The sequence below is a fragment of the Salmo salar genome, chromosome 22 (assembly GCF_965601325.2).
Source record: "Salmo salar chromosome 22, fSalSal1, whole genome shotgun sequence".
Classification (NCBI taxonomy): Eukaryota; Metazoa; Chordata; class Actinopteri; order Salmoniformes; family Salmonidae; genus Salmo; species Salmo salar.
Window position 1 is genome coordinate 6335430 of NC_138312.1, and position 14988 is coordinate 6350417.

At 41.8% G+C, this 14988-nt stretch overlaps 1 protein-coding gene across 3 annotated transcripts; it reads left to right on the plus strand.

Moving 5' to 3' along the window:
* Positions 1-559: 559 nt before the first annotated feature.
* On the plus strand, positions 560-9494 carry LOC106582662 (uncharacterized). 3 transcript variants are annotated; one of them, XM_014165934.3, is made up of 12 exons: positions 560-958; positions 1621-1834; positions 2108-2150; positions 3556-3599; positions 3708-3761; positions 4442-4478; positions 4653-4703; positions 4969-5061; positions 5134-5399; positions 5894-7344; positions 7527-7614; positions 8349-9494. In XM_014165934.3, the coding sequence occupies exons 2-12, from the start codon at positions 1633-1635 to the stop codon at positions 8447-8449; spliced, it is 2430 nt and encodes an 809-aa protein (XP_014021409.2). In that variant the 5' UTR covers positions 560-958; positions 1621-1632; the 3' UTR covers positions 8450-9494. The 3 variants fall into 3 exon arrangements, with proteins under 3 accessions (XP_014021409.2, XP_014021408.2, XP_014021410.2); XM_014165933.3 differs by having other exon boundaries at positions 573-958; positions 1601-1834; XM_014165935.3 differs by having other exon boundaries at positions 600-958; positions 1601-1834; positions 5191-5399.
* The last annotated feature ends 5494 nt before the right edge of the window (positions 9495-14988 follow it).

The following is a 14988-nucleotide window of genomic DNA, read 5'->3' on the forward strand; positions in this document are numbered from 1 at the left end:
ACGACTTACTACTTTTTAGCTACTTTGCAACTACTTAGCATGCTAGCTAACACTTCCCCTGACCCTAACTATTTTAGCTAACCCTTCCCCTAACCTTAACCCCTAATCCTAACCCTTAGCCTAGCTAATGCTAGCCAGCTGGCTACCTAGCTAGAATTCGTAACATTTCAAACATTTGGATAATTCGTACCATATTATACACTTTCTAAATTCGTAACATATAATATGAATACTTATTTGTAACGTATCATACGAAATGGATGATGGATATCCACAAATTAATGCATACCAAACGAAACATAACATATAATAAACAGAGTGTCTCAGATTTACATCCAGAATAATACAAAATGCAGTGAGACCAGGTTGGGCAACTGTCTGATCTGTCTCTCCAACTTCGAGAGTCATGTCTAGATGGGATACAGCTTTTGTCAAATTGACCTCAAAAGTAAACCATTTCCCCCCCCATTTTAGCTAACCCTTTCCCTAACCTAATTATCCTAACCTGCAGCGTAAATTCTCCTGAACCTGCTACGAAAATATCAGGGCGCATGTTAGCACCAGCAGGTATAAAGAGGGCTACCGTCAGCTCTTATTCTTTAGACTAGCTATTCTACAGTGTGTCTGTGTCGGCTTTCTGTTACTGCCGGGAGGATGTGTCGCAATGTTAATTTATTTCAGTTGAAGCCACACTTCCTTTTTTTACCTTCTACCTTCTTTGTATTTGCGCCTGAAGAGAAGTTGAACGAGACAGGCGCGAACATGTAGCCTAGGCGATGCGTTGATAGTCTCAGCATTTGTACTTGATAAACAATTTAAGTAAATTGTCATCAGAAAAACTGAAGAAAACCTGGATGATGTAACGTTATGCAGTGCTATTCTGATAATAAGATACGAGTCGAGACTGGTGAGCACAGTGGGAGAAACCAGAATTGAAACCTGCGGTGTGCCAGTGAAGGTAGGCTTGAAATAAAGATTTGCTTGTCTCTACATTGAAATAGAATACTGTAGGCCTACTTTGGTGTCAGCATCTGCATGCGTTTGGATTTTCAGCCATGTTTTCTAAATATGTCCTTGTTTTTGCTTGAGCAGTGAAATAATATTTTATCAAATTTGACATGAGTAATTATGTGCACTGAAAGCTTTCTACAAATATTGGCAGTTGTTAGGCTGTATAATATAATAACTTGATTTTTCTAAGAGGGAACTTCTAATGGGATTGTCATGTAGGCTATGATTTTTCAGCACAACATTAACATAATTGCAAGTATTTTGTGAGTTTGTGACTATTATGATGATTATCTACTTATGGATTGATTTGAGTGAGTGTGTGGTGTCAATTCATTTCAAATTGCAGCTGTTCATTTCAATAATGTAATAATTTGCTATTCCAACCAGCTGTATTAGATTATAAATCAGGGGGTTATCTGTTCCTGCATGAAATACCCTGTAGGCTACTGTAGTTTCACTGAAACAATAATTTGGATGGTCCTGGTTTGGAAGTATTGTGTCTATATAAACCTACTGATGATATAGTACTTACTTCATGATTTGGGTTTTCCCAGTTGATAATTATTGAAGTAGGCTATTCAATGAATAGGTGAGCTGTTGAGTGAATAGGTGAGCGGTCTGATGGAGAGCCCGTCTTCTACGACCAGGCGCCAGGCCTGGGTCCAGACCAGTCGACAGTGGCTGACCCGGAAAGAACTAGATCCACAGGTACCAGGACCATACATCCACCCCTCTGCCCACCCATCTACCCTACAACGGCCAGGATACACCCATCCCTCTGATCAACACCAGTCTGCATCAGAGGATCACGTCTTCTCAGATGGTCAGTTCTCATTTTGGTAGCTTGATTAAGAATTTACATTTGAGTGACATTGATTTATTACTGTTAGATATCTGTGTGATAAAGAAAACAACATGCAAGGGGTTAAAACTCTGCTTAGTCTGGTATATTTATAACTCATATGTGGGCGGTTGGCCACTTCATGATGCATCACACATCTTTGCGACAAAGCACAGAAAAAAACAGTGTAAGAAGTTTTAATTTTCTGAATGCTGAATGCTCACCCAGACTGTTCTATGTCCACTGTTTCCACAGGATGCTCTGCAGGAAAGATTGAGAGCTGGCTTCTGGGCTGTGGGTGAGTGAGTGAGCATGCCATGCAAGGTTTGACTTTGAAATTACATTTACAAGAAAGACTCTTAATAGGATGATGTGTCAGCCAGTGGCAACTGGTAAGTTAAACAATACAAATAAATTGTCTAGGTAAACCACCCACCGTTTGGGGAAATGTTACAGACATGAATTGTGTTTAGAATATGGATACAGGTCAATGGCATTGCCCAAAGTGGATTCTTGTTCCAAAACACCTTGGTTCTAGAACTAGTTTGGCTCTGTTTATACTAGAGGACATTCTGTTTTAATACTTTTGGTGTTTATAGTCCCAAGTTTGCATCACAGGAAATTGTACAAAAGTACTGTTTGTTCTGTTGATTCCACCAGTTATGTGTTGACAAGAAAATTGCAGTCATGTAAGCACAGACAAGCAATTGTTCCATCACTGGATGCAAACTTCACTATTGTGCAATTACACTGTATTACTAATGATCATGGCTAACTTGGCTGATCAAGTTGAGTCTGAAAATGTGGCTAAACTGGTGTGTGAACTTGGATGATCGGGCTATTTTGTGGGTTTTATAGTATCTGATTTAAAATAATGTCAGATAAGAAATGTTGGGGTGTTCTTAAAACATCTGTGGTTAACGTGACTTGACAATCTGACTGCGAATCACTCAGCCTGAGAGCATCTCCTATGTAGGAAGTGAACCGACTTTTAAAAGCTGTAGCTTTACTGAACAGACTGAGAGGATAGCTAGCTAGAGATGATGCCTATAGGTTTGATCCAGAGCCGTATAGTATACTGTGGTGTGCGAAATTGACACCCTTGATAAAGATGAGCAAAAATGACATATATAGGACGGCAGGTAGCCTAGCGGTTAGAGCATCGGGCCAGTAACGGAAAGGTCACGAGCCGACAAAGTGAACTTCTGTCAAAATAATCTGTAAAAGAAATAGGGCACTTAACTCGTAATTGCTCCAGGGTCACCGTTGATTATGGCAGACCCTGGCTGTGACCCCACTCTCCAAGAATATCTCAGGAAGAGTTGAGATATGCAAAAAAAAACGAATTTCTAATTCACATGTGTATTAATACACACATGTACTTGTGTGAAATAGGACAAATAGAAGCACCCACCAAATTATTATTTTATATTGTATGCTAAAAAAAGTGGGATATTATTTTATACTAATACAATTGCTCAGAGAAAGAGATTTTGTTGAACAAGTAATAAAAAAATATATAAAAAAAATGTATGGGTCAAAATTATTGACCTTGCGAAGATATCGGCCCTGAGCCTTTTTCAAAACGTTTATTTTTTGTTTTAGTTTTATGAGTTGGAGAACACATTTGGAGTGATCTTAGACCATTCCTCCATACAGAATCCTAAAATGTTGTTTTGGTGTACGTTATATATTTTTACTAGGCTGGAGACAGGCTCAGAGAACTCTAGCAATCATCTGACTGTTGGTAAGTCTGACAATAAAGCCACCGTCACTGCAATCTACCGACTGGGCGGCATAAAACACTGATTATAGTCTCTCCTCTTCTATTTTATAATTTATTCTCCTCTTCCAGAGTCTCTGCTGAAAGCGAACAGTTTTGAAGATGACCTGAGTCTGGGTGCCGAGGGTGAGGATAAAAGAGAACATAAACCCAATGACACGCATACCATAGTAAATAATCAAAGCAGGAAATGGCTTTGTAGGAAAAGTAGGAGAGCATCATGGATGTTTTGGAAAAGGTTATTTTCATCTTTGTTCCTGCCTCTGTGTGACGGCCTTCCTCTTTGTTTTAGCTATTCCTATTCAAACTAATTTTCCATTACTGAATATGCTTAAAGAACATAGGCCTTTTATCTAATATTATACCTGTTTGAATAGTGGACGCTTTCATTTTTTTTAAATTTTCCATTTAAATTCAGAGTAGAAGTCTGTACATGTTGGTGACATACCCCGTCCTCATGTCTAAGGACTGCTTCTCCACTGATAGTACACCAGGAACATCTACTTATTGTAGCATCAAACCTTAAGCCTTCACCTCTTCCATGAGCGACTGACATCCTGGTGCATGTGATTTAGCTGCTGACTGACGGAAACTCTCCCTAAGATTGGCCCAATATACAAAGCAATAATAATAGCATGTTTGCAAAGAGAGGAGCCAACACTCACTGAAGCCTCACAACACAAAGGGCCAAATGTCACAGAGGTCTGGGAGGAAAACGCACACACATAAGCATGAATGCAAATGCGCACGCTCGCACACACACACACACAGTGTTCTGTTTTCACTCAAACTTTTATGTTTTACAGCTACAGCATTAAATGTCGAAGGAGTCTCAGAACTGAGGTAAGATAAATGGAATATAAACATGAAGAATGTGTGGTTTCATTACAGAAATTATGCCCCAAATTCCTTCCTATTCAGAGGGAGGTTTAGATTAGTCAAGTTTGGTTGACATGACTTGAGCTTGACCTGCTTTTATCTTCCCACGGTGGTGCCTGCTGACTGGTGCCTGTGTAGGGTGCTGCTTCCGCCACCCAAACATCTTCACAGAGGTGGAGTCACCACCAGGTCAGTTAGAGCAACCCACAAACTATGACATATGGCAAGCTATTTTTATATTCTAGAGTTTATTTTGACTATCCCTCTTTATGCATTTTTTTACCAGCTACTAGTACATTAAATACGGTTACATTAACATATGATATCTGTTGAATACAGGCATGCTTCAAGCATTATTACATTGTTACCATAATAATTCTGGTTTGTTTTTTAAGTTGTTTCATTGCTTATTTTTCACCTGTCGCATGTTGATCTCGTGTCTTTGTTCCTGCAGTACTCCCCGTCAGAGGCTGGCTCTGCCCTTACTCCACCTCGGTTACAGTTTTGCCTCCAGTGGCTTCTCTAACAGCACCAGTAAGGCATCAAGGTGTGTTAGGACCAACCACTATCAACTTTATGTTACAGGCTTAACAGTCATATAGTATATAAAATCTGTCAGGACATCTCTATCTCCCTCTATCTCTCCATCCCCACCACTCACCTACACACACCCCAGTGTGTCTGAGGTGCTGCAACTGTGTGCAGAGGATGCAGAGGAGACTCTGTACGAGTTGGGGTTCGGATGTGACGAGCCTGAGGTTACAGACCGCATCCCCACCCGTTTCCTCAACTTCCCCTCCCAGCTTCACGGTATCAACTTCCGCCTCTTCCTCCAGTCCCAACTGTACCGCCTCCGACAGGAGGACCCAGGACTCTCTCTGGCCAGTAAGACACAAATGCATGCACGCAGACACGCACACACAAACGCACGCACGCACACACACCACGTACACACACCAATGTGTCGGAATCCCACACATTACTGTGGTAATGATCATCATTGTCATAAACACCCACCCACAACACAACCAGGTATAGAGAGTCTCTGTACATGAGTCAACTTTCATTTTCATAATAACTTTAGTTATGCAGCACTTTTTATGCAGTTCAAATGGTTTAAAGAGCTTCATCTCTAAATAGACACCTATATCCACAGACAGTGTCTATATGACTCGGTCTACATTTACATAGCACTGTCAGTATAGTATGTTTCTCCACCAATCATCCTAACATACAATAAATACATTATACTCAGTCTTTGCTATGAACAAAAAACGTTAATACATCTCTCATTGTCCTGTGTGTTAGGCAGCCAGAACATTCAAAACAAATTGTTTTCTTATTCAATTGTCCTGATGAACATACCTTCCCCCCTGCAGGTCGTTTCAGGCAGGTAGAGGTGCTAACAGCCATGGCCAATGCCTTCTACTCCCTCTACTCCCATGTGTCCCGCATGCCCCTTCAGAAGCTCTCCCCTCCCGACACCACCGACAAGCAGACTGGACGGCACTTCATGGGAAGCGTTCGCAGCGAACCGAGGTCTCCAGTGAATCGGCTCAAGGACACGGTTTCTAAGATGTGCCTGTATACTAGCTCTGGTGGTTCCACCCAGCTAGGCTCGGGCTCTGCCTGCCACGGTCCGGGATTTTCTTCCGGACCTGGGTCTGGGTTGTCCCCCAAGAAGAGAAGCAGCCTGCCTGACTTGGTGGGACTGGTCCTGGAGAATGCCAAGGCAGAGGCTGTATACAGAGACATGGAGGAGGATAATCAGGATACAAGGGACAGTAATGGGATGAGTGCTGCTGTGGACATGAGTACTATGGTGAAGGATAGAGAGACAGAGACACAAGGACACATAGACACAGTCAGTGACAAGGAGATGGAGCAGGGTTTGTTATCAGATGTACAGGATATGGACACATGGCATAGTAGTTTGATTAATTCTGTGGAGCCACATCTGGTCAAGGACAGAGCGACAGAGACACAGGGACATAGAGACACAGTCAGAGGCAAGGGGTTGGACAAGGGATCGTCATCAGATGGGGATGGGGCTGATTTAGAGAGAGAGAGAGACACCGATGGAACTCCAAACCTTCGAGCATCATCACTTTCAGAATCAGGTCAGCGAGAACCCAGTAGTAGAAAGAAGCTGGACTTTTGCCTTACTACTCCAAGACCTACTTGTGAGGTTGGAGAAACTCAAAACACAATTCATCCCACAGACTGGGCAGCGGTGGTGGCACCGGTTGCCAAGGTTACCCATGACATCATATGTCCTCAGGTCGTTGAGAGTGTGCACCAGGCACTCTACAGCAGTCAACTACAACAGTGGAATAATCACACACAGATGGCGACCATTTTGTCATCTGTTGTGTCCTGTGAGAATGTCAGACCTGACCGGTCCTTCTCCACATCAGACACACTACACAAACCCAGGGAGGAGAAGGGTTTAACTACCAATAACTCAGCCAAGAGTTTAAAGGTCGTCTTAACTCCCATTCCAAAGGCTGAGTCTGAGGGTGACTCCCGTTTGGGAGAAACTGGGACACTGGTGGAGTCAACGTTCGTGCCCATAAAGCTCCCTAGTGGAAAGAGGTCCCCTTGTCTAATCACTGTAACTGATGTGGCTTGTAGTTTTAGTTCTGCAGACACACCGGAAATGGTTCTCACTCCCAGTGGTGGTACCACTGAGGTGCCTACAGCAGCCCAGTGTTATCCAGGTGTATTGGAGAACAAGTGGTACCTGAGTCCTCTGAAACCACCACCAATCCGGGTCCAAGGGGAGGCCTCCCACAGTCTTCAACAGGCCAACTCCTTTGAGCTAGAGGAGGTAAATGACAGAATTTTGGGGATTTAACCTATATGGCACAATCTACTCCAGTCTGACTTCCTAGGGCTTATTGACACGTCTAGGTGGCGTAGTCGACTACCTATCCACCCATGGCTGCCTGACATATACTTGGAGCCAGGAGTTTTCCTGACCACCTGTTTTCCAATTTTGTTTTACTACAGGTACATAGTGCAGGGGAGGAAGACTTTGGACAGCAAGAAACCATAAGGTCAACATCTTTGTCACTGTCTACTGTCAATCAAAACACAGGTGAGTTCATAGTCTTGATTGTTACATCATGGTAATATTCAGCTGAACCGAGTGATATTAACAGTGTACATCTGCTTACAGATGTACACTGTTATAAAAAATAGTTGTTTAGTGAAAGGTGACTGACTACCGCGATTCGGAGCAGCCAATGTGCTGAATGTGACTTCAGTTTAATTTCACAGAAACACACAACCGTTTCAATTTACAGTTTGAAAGTGAATGTGGTTGATACTGTTCCTCAAATGGGCAGTGCTGTTGTCACGTTAGCTGTGAATGAGTTGCTGTGTGCATTTGTGCACGCATGTATGTGTGTGTGAAGAAAGGGGTGCGTTCACCACTTGTTCTCACACCTTCTCATAATTATAATTTCTCACATTCTTGTTCTTTAAGATTGTCAGCTAACTGGAAATGTTGAGTAAAGTGTGGGCTGATTTCTGACAACCCTGCATGTTTTATTCTGGGAAGTACTGTACTGCAGGCCTGACGTGTTAAATCCATGAATATAACTGTGCATCCATCTATGTGTGTATGTTTTAGGCCTGGTGGTGGTTCAAGGATTAAGTGACATGAGTATGACTGTGTAACTAAATCTGCGTTTGACCTGACTGTGTGTTTATCTGCCTGTACAGTATGTAGGCCTGGGAGTTCGAGGGTTACGGACCATGTAAGTGTGGTTGTGTTTCTCTCTGTGTAGACCTGACAGTGTCAGTGTATTTATCTTTGTCTCTGTGTAGGTCTGGTGGTTCGAGGGGACAGCATGCAGTCAGACAGTAGTGGCTATGCTGATGAAGATGTCAACTTTTCAGTCTACTCCCCTGACAGAGACAAGAGCTGACAGACCGATAAGGGTTGAGTTCCTTTCTGACTCGATGCGCAGGCATTGCATTGCATCAACCAATGGTCGCGTGCCATGTCATAGACTGTGCAGTTGGGCGTCAGATTGCTATATCATACGATGTGGTTAGGTGATATGTTAAAATACCTATCAAGGCATTGTAGTCAGGCAGGAACTTGACCAAGGCCCTCTGGGAACTTGATTCAGGGAACTCTGAGTATTCTTTATATGAGTCACACAGGAAACATGTTCACCCACTGGAGGTATATTCAACAGATACTGATTGTTTGATTATGAAGTATGAAGAGGTTTGACTCTCTGTTCATGTTAGTGTTAATGACTTTATGAATCAGGTGGCATCAGTCGGTGCATTCTGAATGCTGACACTCCTATGCAACACCAGTCCTTTGACTGAGTGCAGACAGAGTTGCATAATCTGACGGAAAGGATTGCCCTGGAGGTATAGTCCACACATACTGTTTAACTGTGAAGAGATTGTCCTATCTCCATGTATAGTGTTACTGTTGATGACAATCATTAAATCGATGTTACACCCGATCCGTTTCACCTTTGTGCTTGTCTTAACCCCCCTCCAGGTGTCGCCCATCTTCCTCATTATCCCCGGTGTATTTATACCTGTGTTCTCTGTCTGTATCCAGTTTGTTTTGTTATGTCAAGCCTACCAGCGTGTTTTCCCGTCTGTCTCTAGTTCCTGTTTTCTAGCTTTCCCGGTTTTTGACCATTCTGCCTGCCTCGACCCAGCCTGTCGTTCTGTACCTTGTCACACCACCCTGGATTACTGACCTCTGCCTGCCTGCTGTTCTGTACCTTTCGGACTTTGCTCTGGACTACTGACCTCTACATGCCCTTGACCTGTCGTTTGCCTGCCTCTGTTATTGTAATAAACGTTTGTTACTTCGAAACTGTCTGCATCTAGGTCTTCTCCTGAGCCTTGACAGATGTACTGTACATAAGATACTACTGCTGTGCCTTTGTGAAAGTTGGTATTTATTTATTGGATGTTAATAAAGATAATTTAAACACATTTAAGATTATCATTATATGAATGTTAAGTGACTTCAATTAACATAAACCTGCACTGAAAAAGCACATATTTAATTAAAACAGGAGCAAATCAAACAGTTTATAGCTGCCATAGGGACGTGATAATGGACAACATTTCAGTTCCAATTCTACTTTGTATTTGGGCAACACATTCCAACACATCACACGTTGGGCTATGTCAATTTCAGCTAAACGTCTCTCTGCTAATCATATCATAATCATCATCAGGAGATGTAGCCTAACTATGTAGCAGCAATCCCTTAGGTAGATAGCCTACTATGGCCAGTTTACTTTAGATACACTTACTACCAAAATTATCCTTAATTTACCTATACAAAAACATGGTTTGACTATCTGTATCTGAACTCTTGGGAGTAAACATGGGAGAATGTTGAGTTCAGGTTACACAATTAGCATGTACGGAAGATGAAGAAAAGATTAGCAACAGGGTTGGGGTCAATTCGATTTAAAAGGCAGTCAATTCAGAAAGTAATAATGTAGTTCCATCTCAATTTGATGCTCTATTTCAGACATTATGAACACAACCACAGTTGAGGTATGTAATATTATCAATTCAAAATGATAGTTTTGTTACCAAAGTTAATTAAGGACCATGGACATGGTTTTATGAGAGTAACAAGCTACTCAAACACAAGTTAACATTCCTTCAACAGCTATTAAAACTTGCGACGCCCTAAAATTACCAATTTTAATCACAGTAGCAATCTTGTCACACAATTTAAAACTGGGTTTTGTGAGGTCTGAAAATGATGAAATTCAATGGTAAAGTACCCAATGTTTAAAATGTAATTACAATAATCATAAAATAACATTTTGCACTTCAGATGTTAAACAATTCAAATGTAAAACGTAGACCTTAATAGTTTTCAGATTACTTTTCTAAAGGCCTTACTACATAGTTCCGTCCGTATAATCCAACTAATGACAAGGCATGTAAGACTGACCGGGTGAGTCTTGTAGATAAAAATACATAGGTCTCCAATTTAAGAATTTATATTTAAAATGTCCACTTTATAAATGCACCAAATTATACTTTACTCAGACCAAGCACTCTTCTTCAACAGTTATCCAGGTGAAGTGACAATGGGGGGAGAAATGTTTTTGGTCGACGACAAAGTACTTAGTAACGAAAAGGCAACCAAGGCATTTTTCAATCAATGAGAACCATTTTAGGTGTGAAAAAGGGTTATTGAGGCTACAGTAAAAAAAAAAAAAATCTTTTAAATTGTCTTCTGCCCTTTCCCTGCAGAGTCTATGTCTCTAGGCATGTTACAGCTGAGCAGGTGGGTGACTGACCATCCAAATGAATGGTCAGGGTAGGCAATCAAGAGGGCATTTAGGGCTATGGGGGATATCTTCAGAGGTATAGGAGAGCATCAAGGGCTAGCCCATATCTTCAATGTTATAGGGACGCATCCTCTAGGGATGCTGCAGTATCGTCTCTCCTGTTGAGTCCCTCAGATGTTCCTCAGATGTACAGCCCAAACCTTTACACTTCCCTGCCTCCCCCTGCTGCCCATGTGCTGCCAACGGAGGAGACAACGGTACGATGGAGTCAGAATCTCACATACAAACACATGCAAATGTTTAATTTTTATTTTACCTTTATATGTACAGGGAAGACAACTAAGAACAGACTCTTATTTACAATGACGACCTATCAAGAGACGAGCACAGCAGCAATATTTTTTTTGAAATACTATTTGCTTAGAGGCCATCAACGAGCACCATAGGTAAAATGATTTACCTATTTTGTGCCTTAATGAACACAACCCATGTTTCACTATGGTACAAGTATCGTCCTCTGCCTCCGTCTCATGGCTGCTCCTCAGGTCCACAGGAACATCATGGAGCCTGGACAACATCTTAGCTGCCGCATTCCACTTGACTGGCTTCTTCTTGCCACTGCCTGTGGGAGCAAGGGGAAGAATGTTAGTGCTAAGTGCCAAGTCCCCTGTGCCTGAATCGAGTCACGAGTCCCTATGGCTAAGTCTGATTCGAGTCCGAGTCACCAATGGTTGAGTCACGAGTTGAGACATGGGTCCATATGGCTGGAATCCCATTACTTGAGTACTGGTCCAAGTGCTCAAGTCTGAGGCACTGGGTCTGAGTTTAACAAAAAATACCACATTAATATTGGTTTATGTGCAAATAAAAAAAAAGACTTTTGAAAGCAAAACAAATGATTTGGGGGTCTTTAGACATATTTGGTATTTTGGATACTGCTTTTTTTGGTCACTTGTATTGCCGGTTTGCTGGCTTGATGCTCGTCTGTTGCAAGATTTGCGCCTGTATTGATTTGGCTTGGATTTGTTAGCAGAAATCTGCCCAGTAACAATTAGTGGCGGGCTGGCGGGAAGATTTTCATGTGAGCATTGAAGTAACGTAAAGGTATTCTTCCTGTTGCGGTCATAATTGCCTGTGATATGCAATAGCCTATGAAACAAATAAGTCAGAAATACACAGGCTCACATACATTTTATTTTAATGTTCAATAGTTATGTCAAATTAGAAGTACGCAAGAGTATTAGGGCCAAGTGAAGAGAAAAAATGAATAAACAGATGGGTGGTGGTACTTGGACAATTGTTTTTGCATGGATAGTGCTTTAAAAAAGTAGCAATATTTACAGAATAAAGTGGAAATATTTTCAGAATAGTGGAAGTATTTTGAGAATAAAGTAATTTATATTTCAATATTAAAGTATGGGATTTTGTAATTATTTGCATGTCTCCCTGTTACTGTGAACGCCACAGTTGAAATGCTTGAGTTAGATGACTGGTGAAACTATACATTAGAATTGGTTTTAATAACAAGGAAATCCTTGCTCTTTTAGCACATAATAACCATATTATTATAATTATTAGGACCTGGAAGAGGATGTGCCACAGTCTTTTCAGAAGGAGGAACCACAGACTTGGATGAGGTATTTCATCCAAGTCCACGTGGTTACATTGCAGATGCGACGATAGTCGATTCAATACAGTGCCTTCGGAAAGTATTCAGACCCCTTGACTTTTTCGACATTTTGGTAGGTTACAGCCTAATTCTAAAATGTATTAAATTGTTTTTCCCCCTCATCAATCTACATACAATACCCCATAATGACAAAGTAAAAACTGGATTTTAGAAATAGTTTCTATTAAAAAAATGAAATATCACATTTACATACAGTTGAAGTCAGAAGTTTACATACACCTTAGCCAATTTCATTTAAACTCAGTTTTTCACAATTCCTGACATTTAATCCCAGTAAAAATTCCCTGTTTTAGGTCAGTTAGGATCACCACTTTGTTTAAAGAATGTGAAATGTCAGAATAATAGTAGGGAGAATGATTTATTTCAGCTTTTATTTCTTTCATCACATTCCCAGTGGGTCAGAAGTTTACATACACTCAATTAGTATTTGGTAGCATTGCATTTAAATTGTTTAACTTGGGTAAAACGTTTCGAGTAGCCTTCCACAAGCTTCCCACAATAAGTTGGGTGAATTTTGGCCCGTTCCTCCTGACAGAGCTGGTGTAACTGAGTCAGGTTTGTAGGCCTCCTTGCTCGCACATACTCTTTCAGTTCTGCCCATAAATTCTCTATAGGACTGAGGTCAGGGCTTTGTGATGGCCACTCCAATACCTTGACTTTGTTGTCCTTAAGCCATTTTGCCACAACTTTGGAAGTATGCTTGGGGTCATTGTCCATTTGGAAGACCCATTTGCGACCAAGCTTTAACTTCCTGACTGATGTCTTGAGATGTTGCTTCAATATATCCACATCATTTTCCATCCTCATGACGCCATCTATTTTGTGAAGTGAACCAGTCCCTCCTGGAGCAAAGCACCCCCACAACATGATGCTGCCACCCCCATGCTTCACGGTTGGGATGGTTCTCTTTGGCTTGCAAGCCTCCCCCTTTCTCCTCCAAACATAACGATGGTCATTATGGCCAAACAGTTATATTTTTGTTTCATCAGACCAGAGGATATTTCTCCAAAAAGTACGATCTTTGTCCCCATGTGCAGTTGCAAACCGTAGTCTGGCTTTTTTATGGCAGGTTTTGGAGCAGTGGCTTCTTCCTTGCTGAGCGACCTTTCAGGTTATGTCAGTATAGGACTCGTTTTACTGTGGATATAGATACTTTTGTACCTGTTTCCTCCAGCATCTTCACAAGGTCCTTTGCTCTTGTTCTGGGATTGATTTGCACTTTTTGCACCAAAGAACGATCATCTCTAGGAGACAGAAGGCGTCTCCTTCCTGAGCAGTATGAAGGTTGCGTGGTCCCATGGTGTTTATATTTGCGTACTATTGTTTGTACAGATGAGCGTGGTACCTTCAGGCATTTGGAAACTGCTCCCAATGATGAACCAGACTTGTGGATGTCTACATTTCTTTTCTGAGGTCTTGGCTGATTTCTTTGGATTTTCCCATGATGTCAGGCAAAGAGGCACAGAGTTTGAAGGTAGGCCTTGAAATACATCCACAGGTACACCTCCAATTAACAGATGATGCCAATTAGCCTATCAGAAGCTTCGAAAACCATGACATAATTTTCTGGAATTTCCAAGCTGTTTAAAGGCACAGTCAACTTAGTGTATGTGAACCTCTGCCCCACTGGAATTTTGATACAGTGAATTATATGTGAAATAATCTGTCTGTAAACAATTGTTGGAAAAATGACTTGTGTCATGCACAAAGTAGATGTCCTAACTGGCTTGCCAAAACTATAGTTTCTTAACAAGAATTTTGTGGAGTGGTTGAAAAACGAGTATTAATGACTCCAACCTAAGTGTATGCACACTTCCGACTTCAACTGTAAGTATTCAGACCCTTTACTCAGTACTTTGTTGAAGCACCTTTGGCAGCGATTACAGCCTCGAGTCTTCTTGGGTAGGACGCTACAAGTTTGGCACACCTGAATTTGGGGAGTTTCTCCCATTCTTCTCTGCAGATCAACTCAAGCTCTGTCAGATTGGATAGGGAGCGTTGCTGTACAGCTATGTCCAGGTCTCTCCAGACATGTTTGATTGGGTTCAAGTCCGGGCTTTGGCTGGGCCACTCAAGGACATTGAGACTTGTCCCGAAGCCACTCCTGCATTGTCTTGGCTGTGTGCTTAGGATCGTTATCCTGTTGGAAGGTGAGTTCCTGATTTCTCAGGAGCAGGTTTTCATCAAGGAACTCACTGTAGGGATGGTGCAAGTTTCCGCAAGTTCAACCTTGGTTTTATCAGACCAGAGAATCTTGTTTCTCATGGTCTGAGAGTCTTTAGGTGCCTTTTGGCAAACTCCAAGGGGGCTGTCATGTGCCTTTTACTGAGGAGTGGTTTCCGTCTGGCCACTCTACCATAAAGGCCTGATTGGTGAAGTGCTGCAGAGATGGTTGTCCTTCTGGAAGGTTCTCCCATCTCCACAGAGGAACTCTAGAGCTCTGTCACCTCCCTGACCAAGGCCCTTCTCCCCCGAT

Bases quoted from the DNA above. Each gene is read 5' to 3' on its own strand.
- LOC106582662 (XM_014165934.3), top strand. From the start codon at position 1,633: ATGGAGAGCCCGTCTTCTACGACCAGGCGCCAGGCCTGGGTCCAGACC. The intron at 3,762-4,441 runs GTGAGGATAAAA...TATGTTTTACAG, and splicing joins CCTGAGTCTGGGTGCCGAGG to CTACAGCATTAAATGTCGAA. The intron at 5,062-5,133 runs GTGTGTTAGGAC...AAAATCTGTCAG, and splicing joins AGCACCAGTAAGGCATCAAG to GACATCTCTATCTCCCTCTA.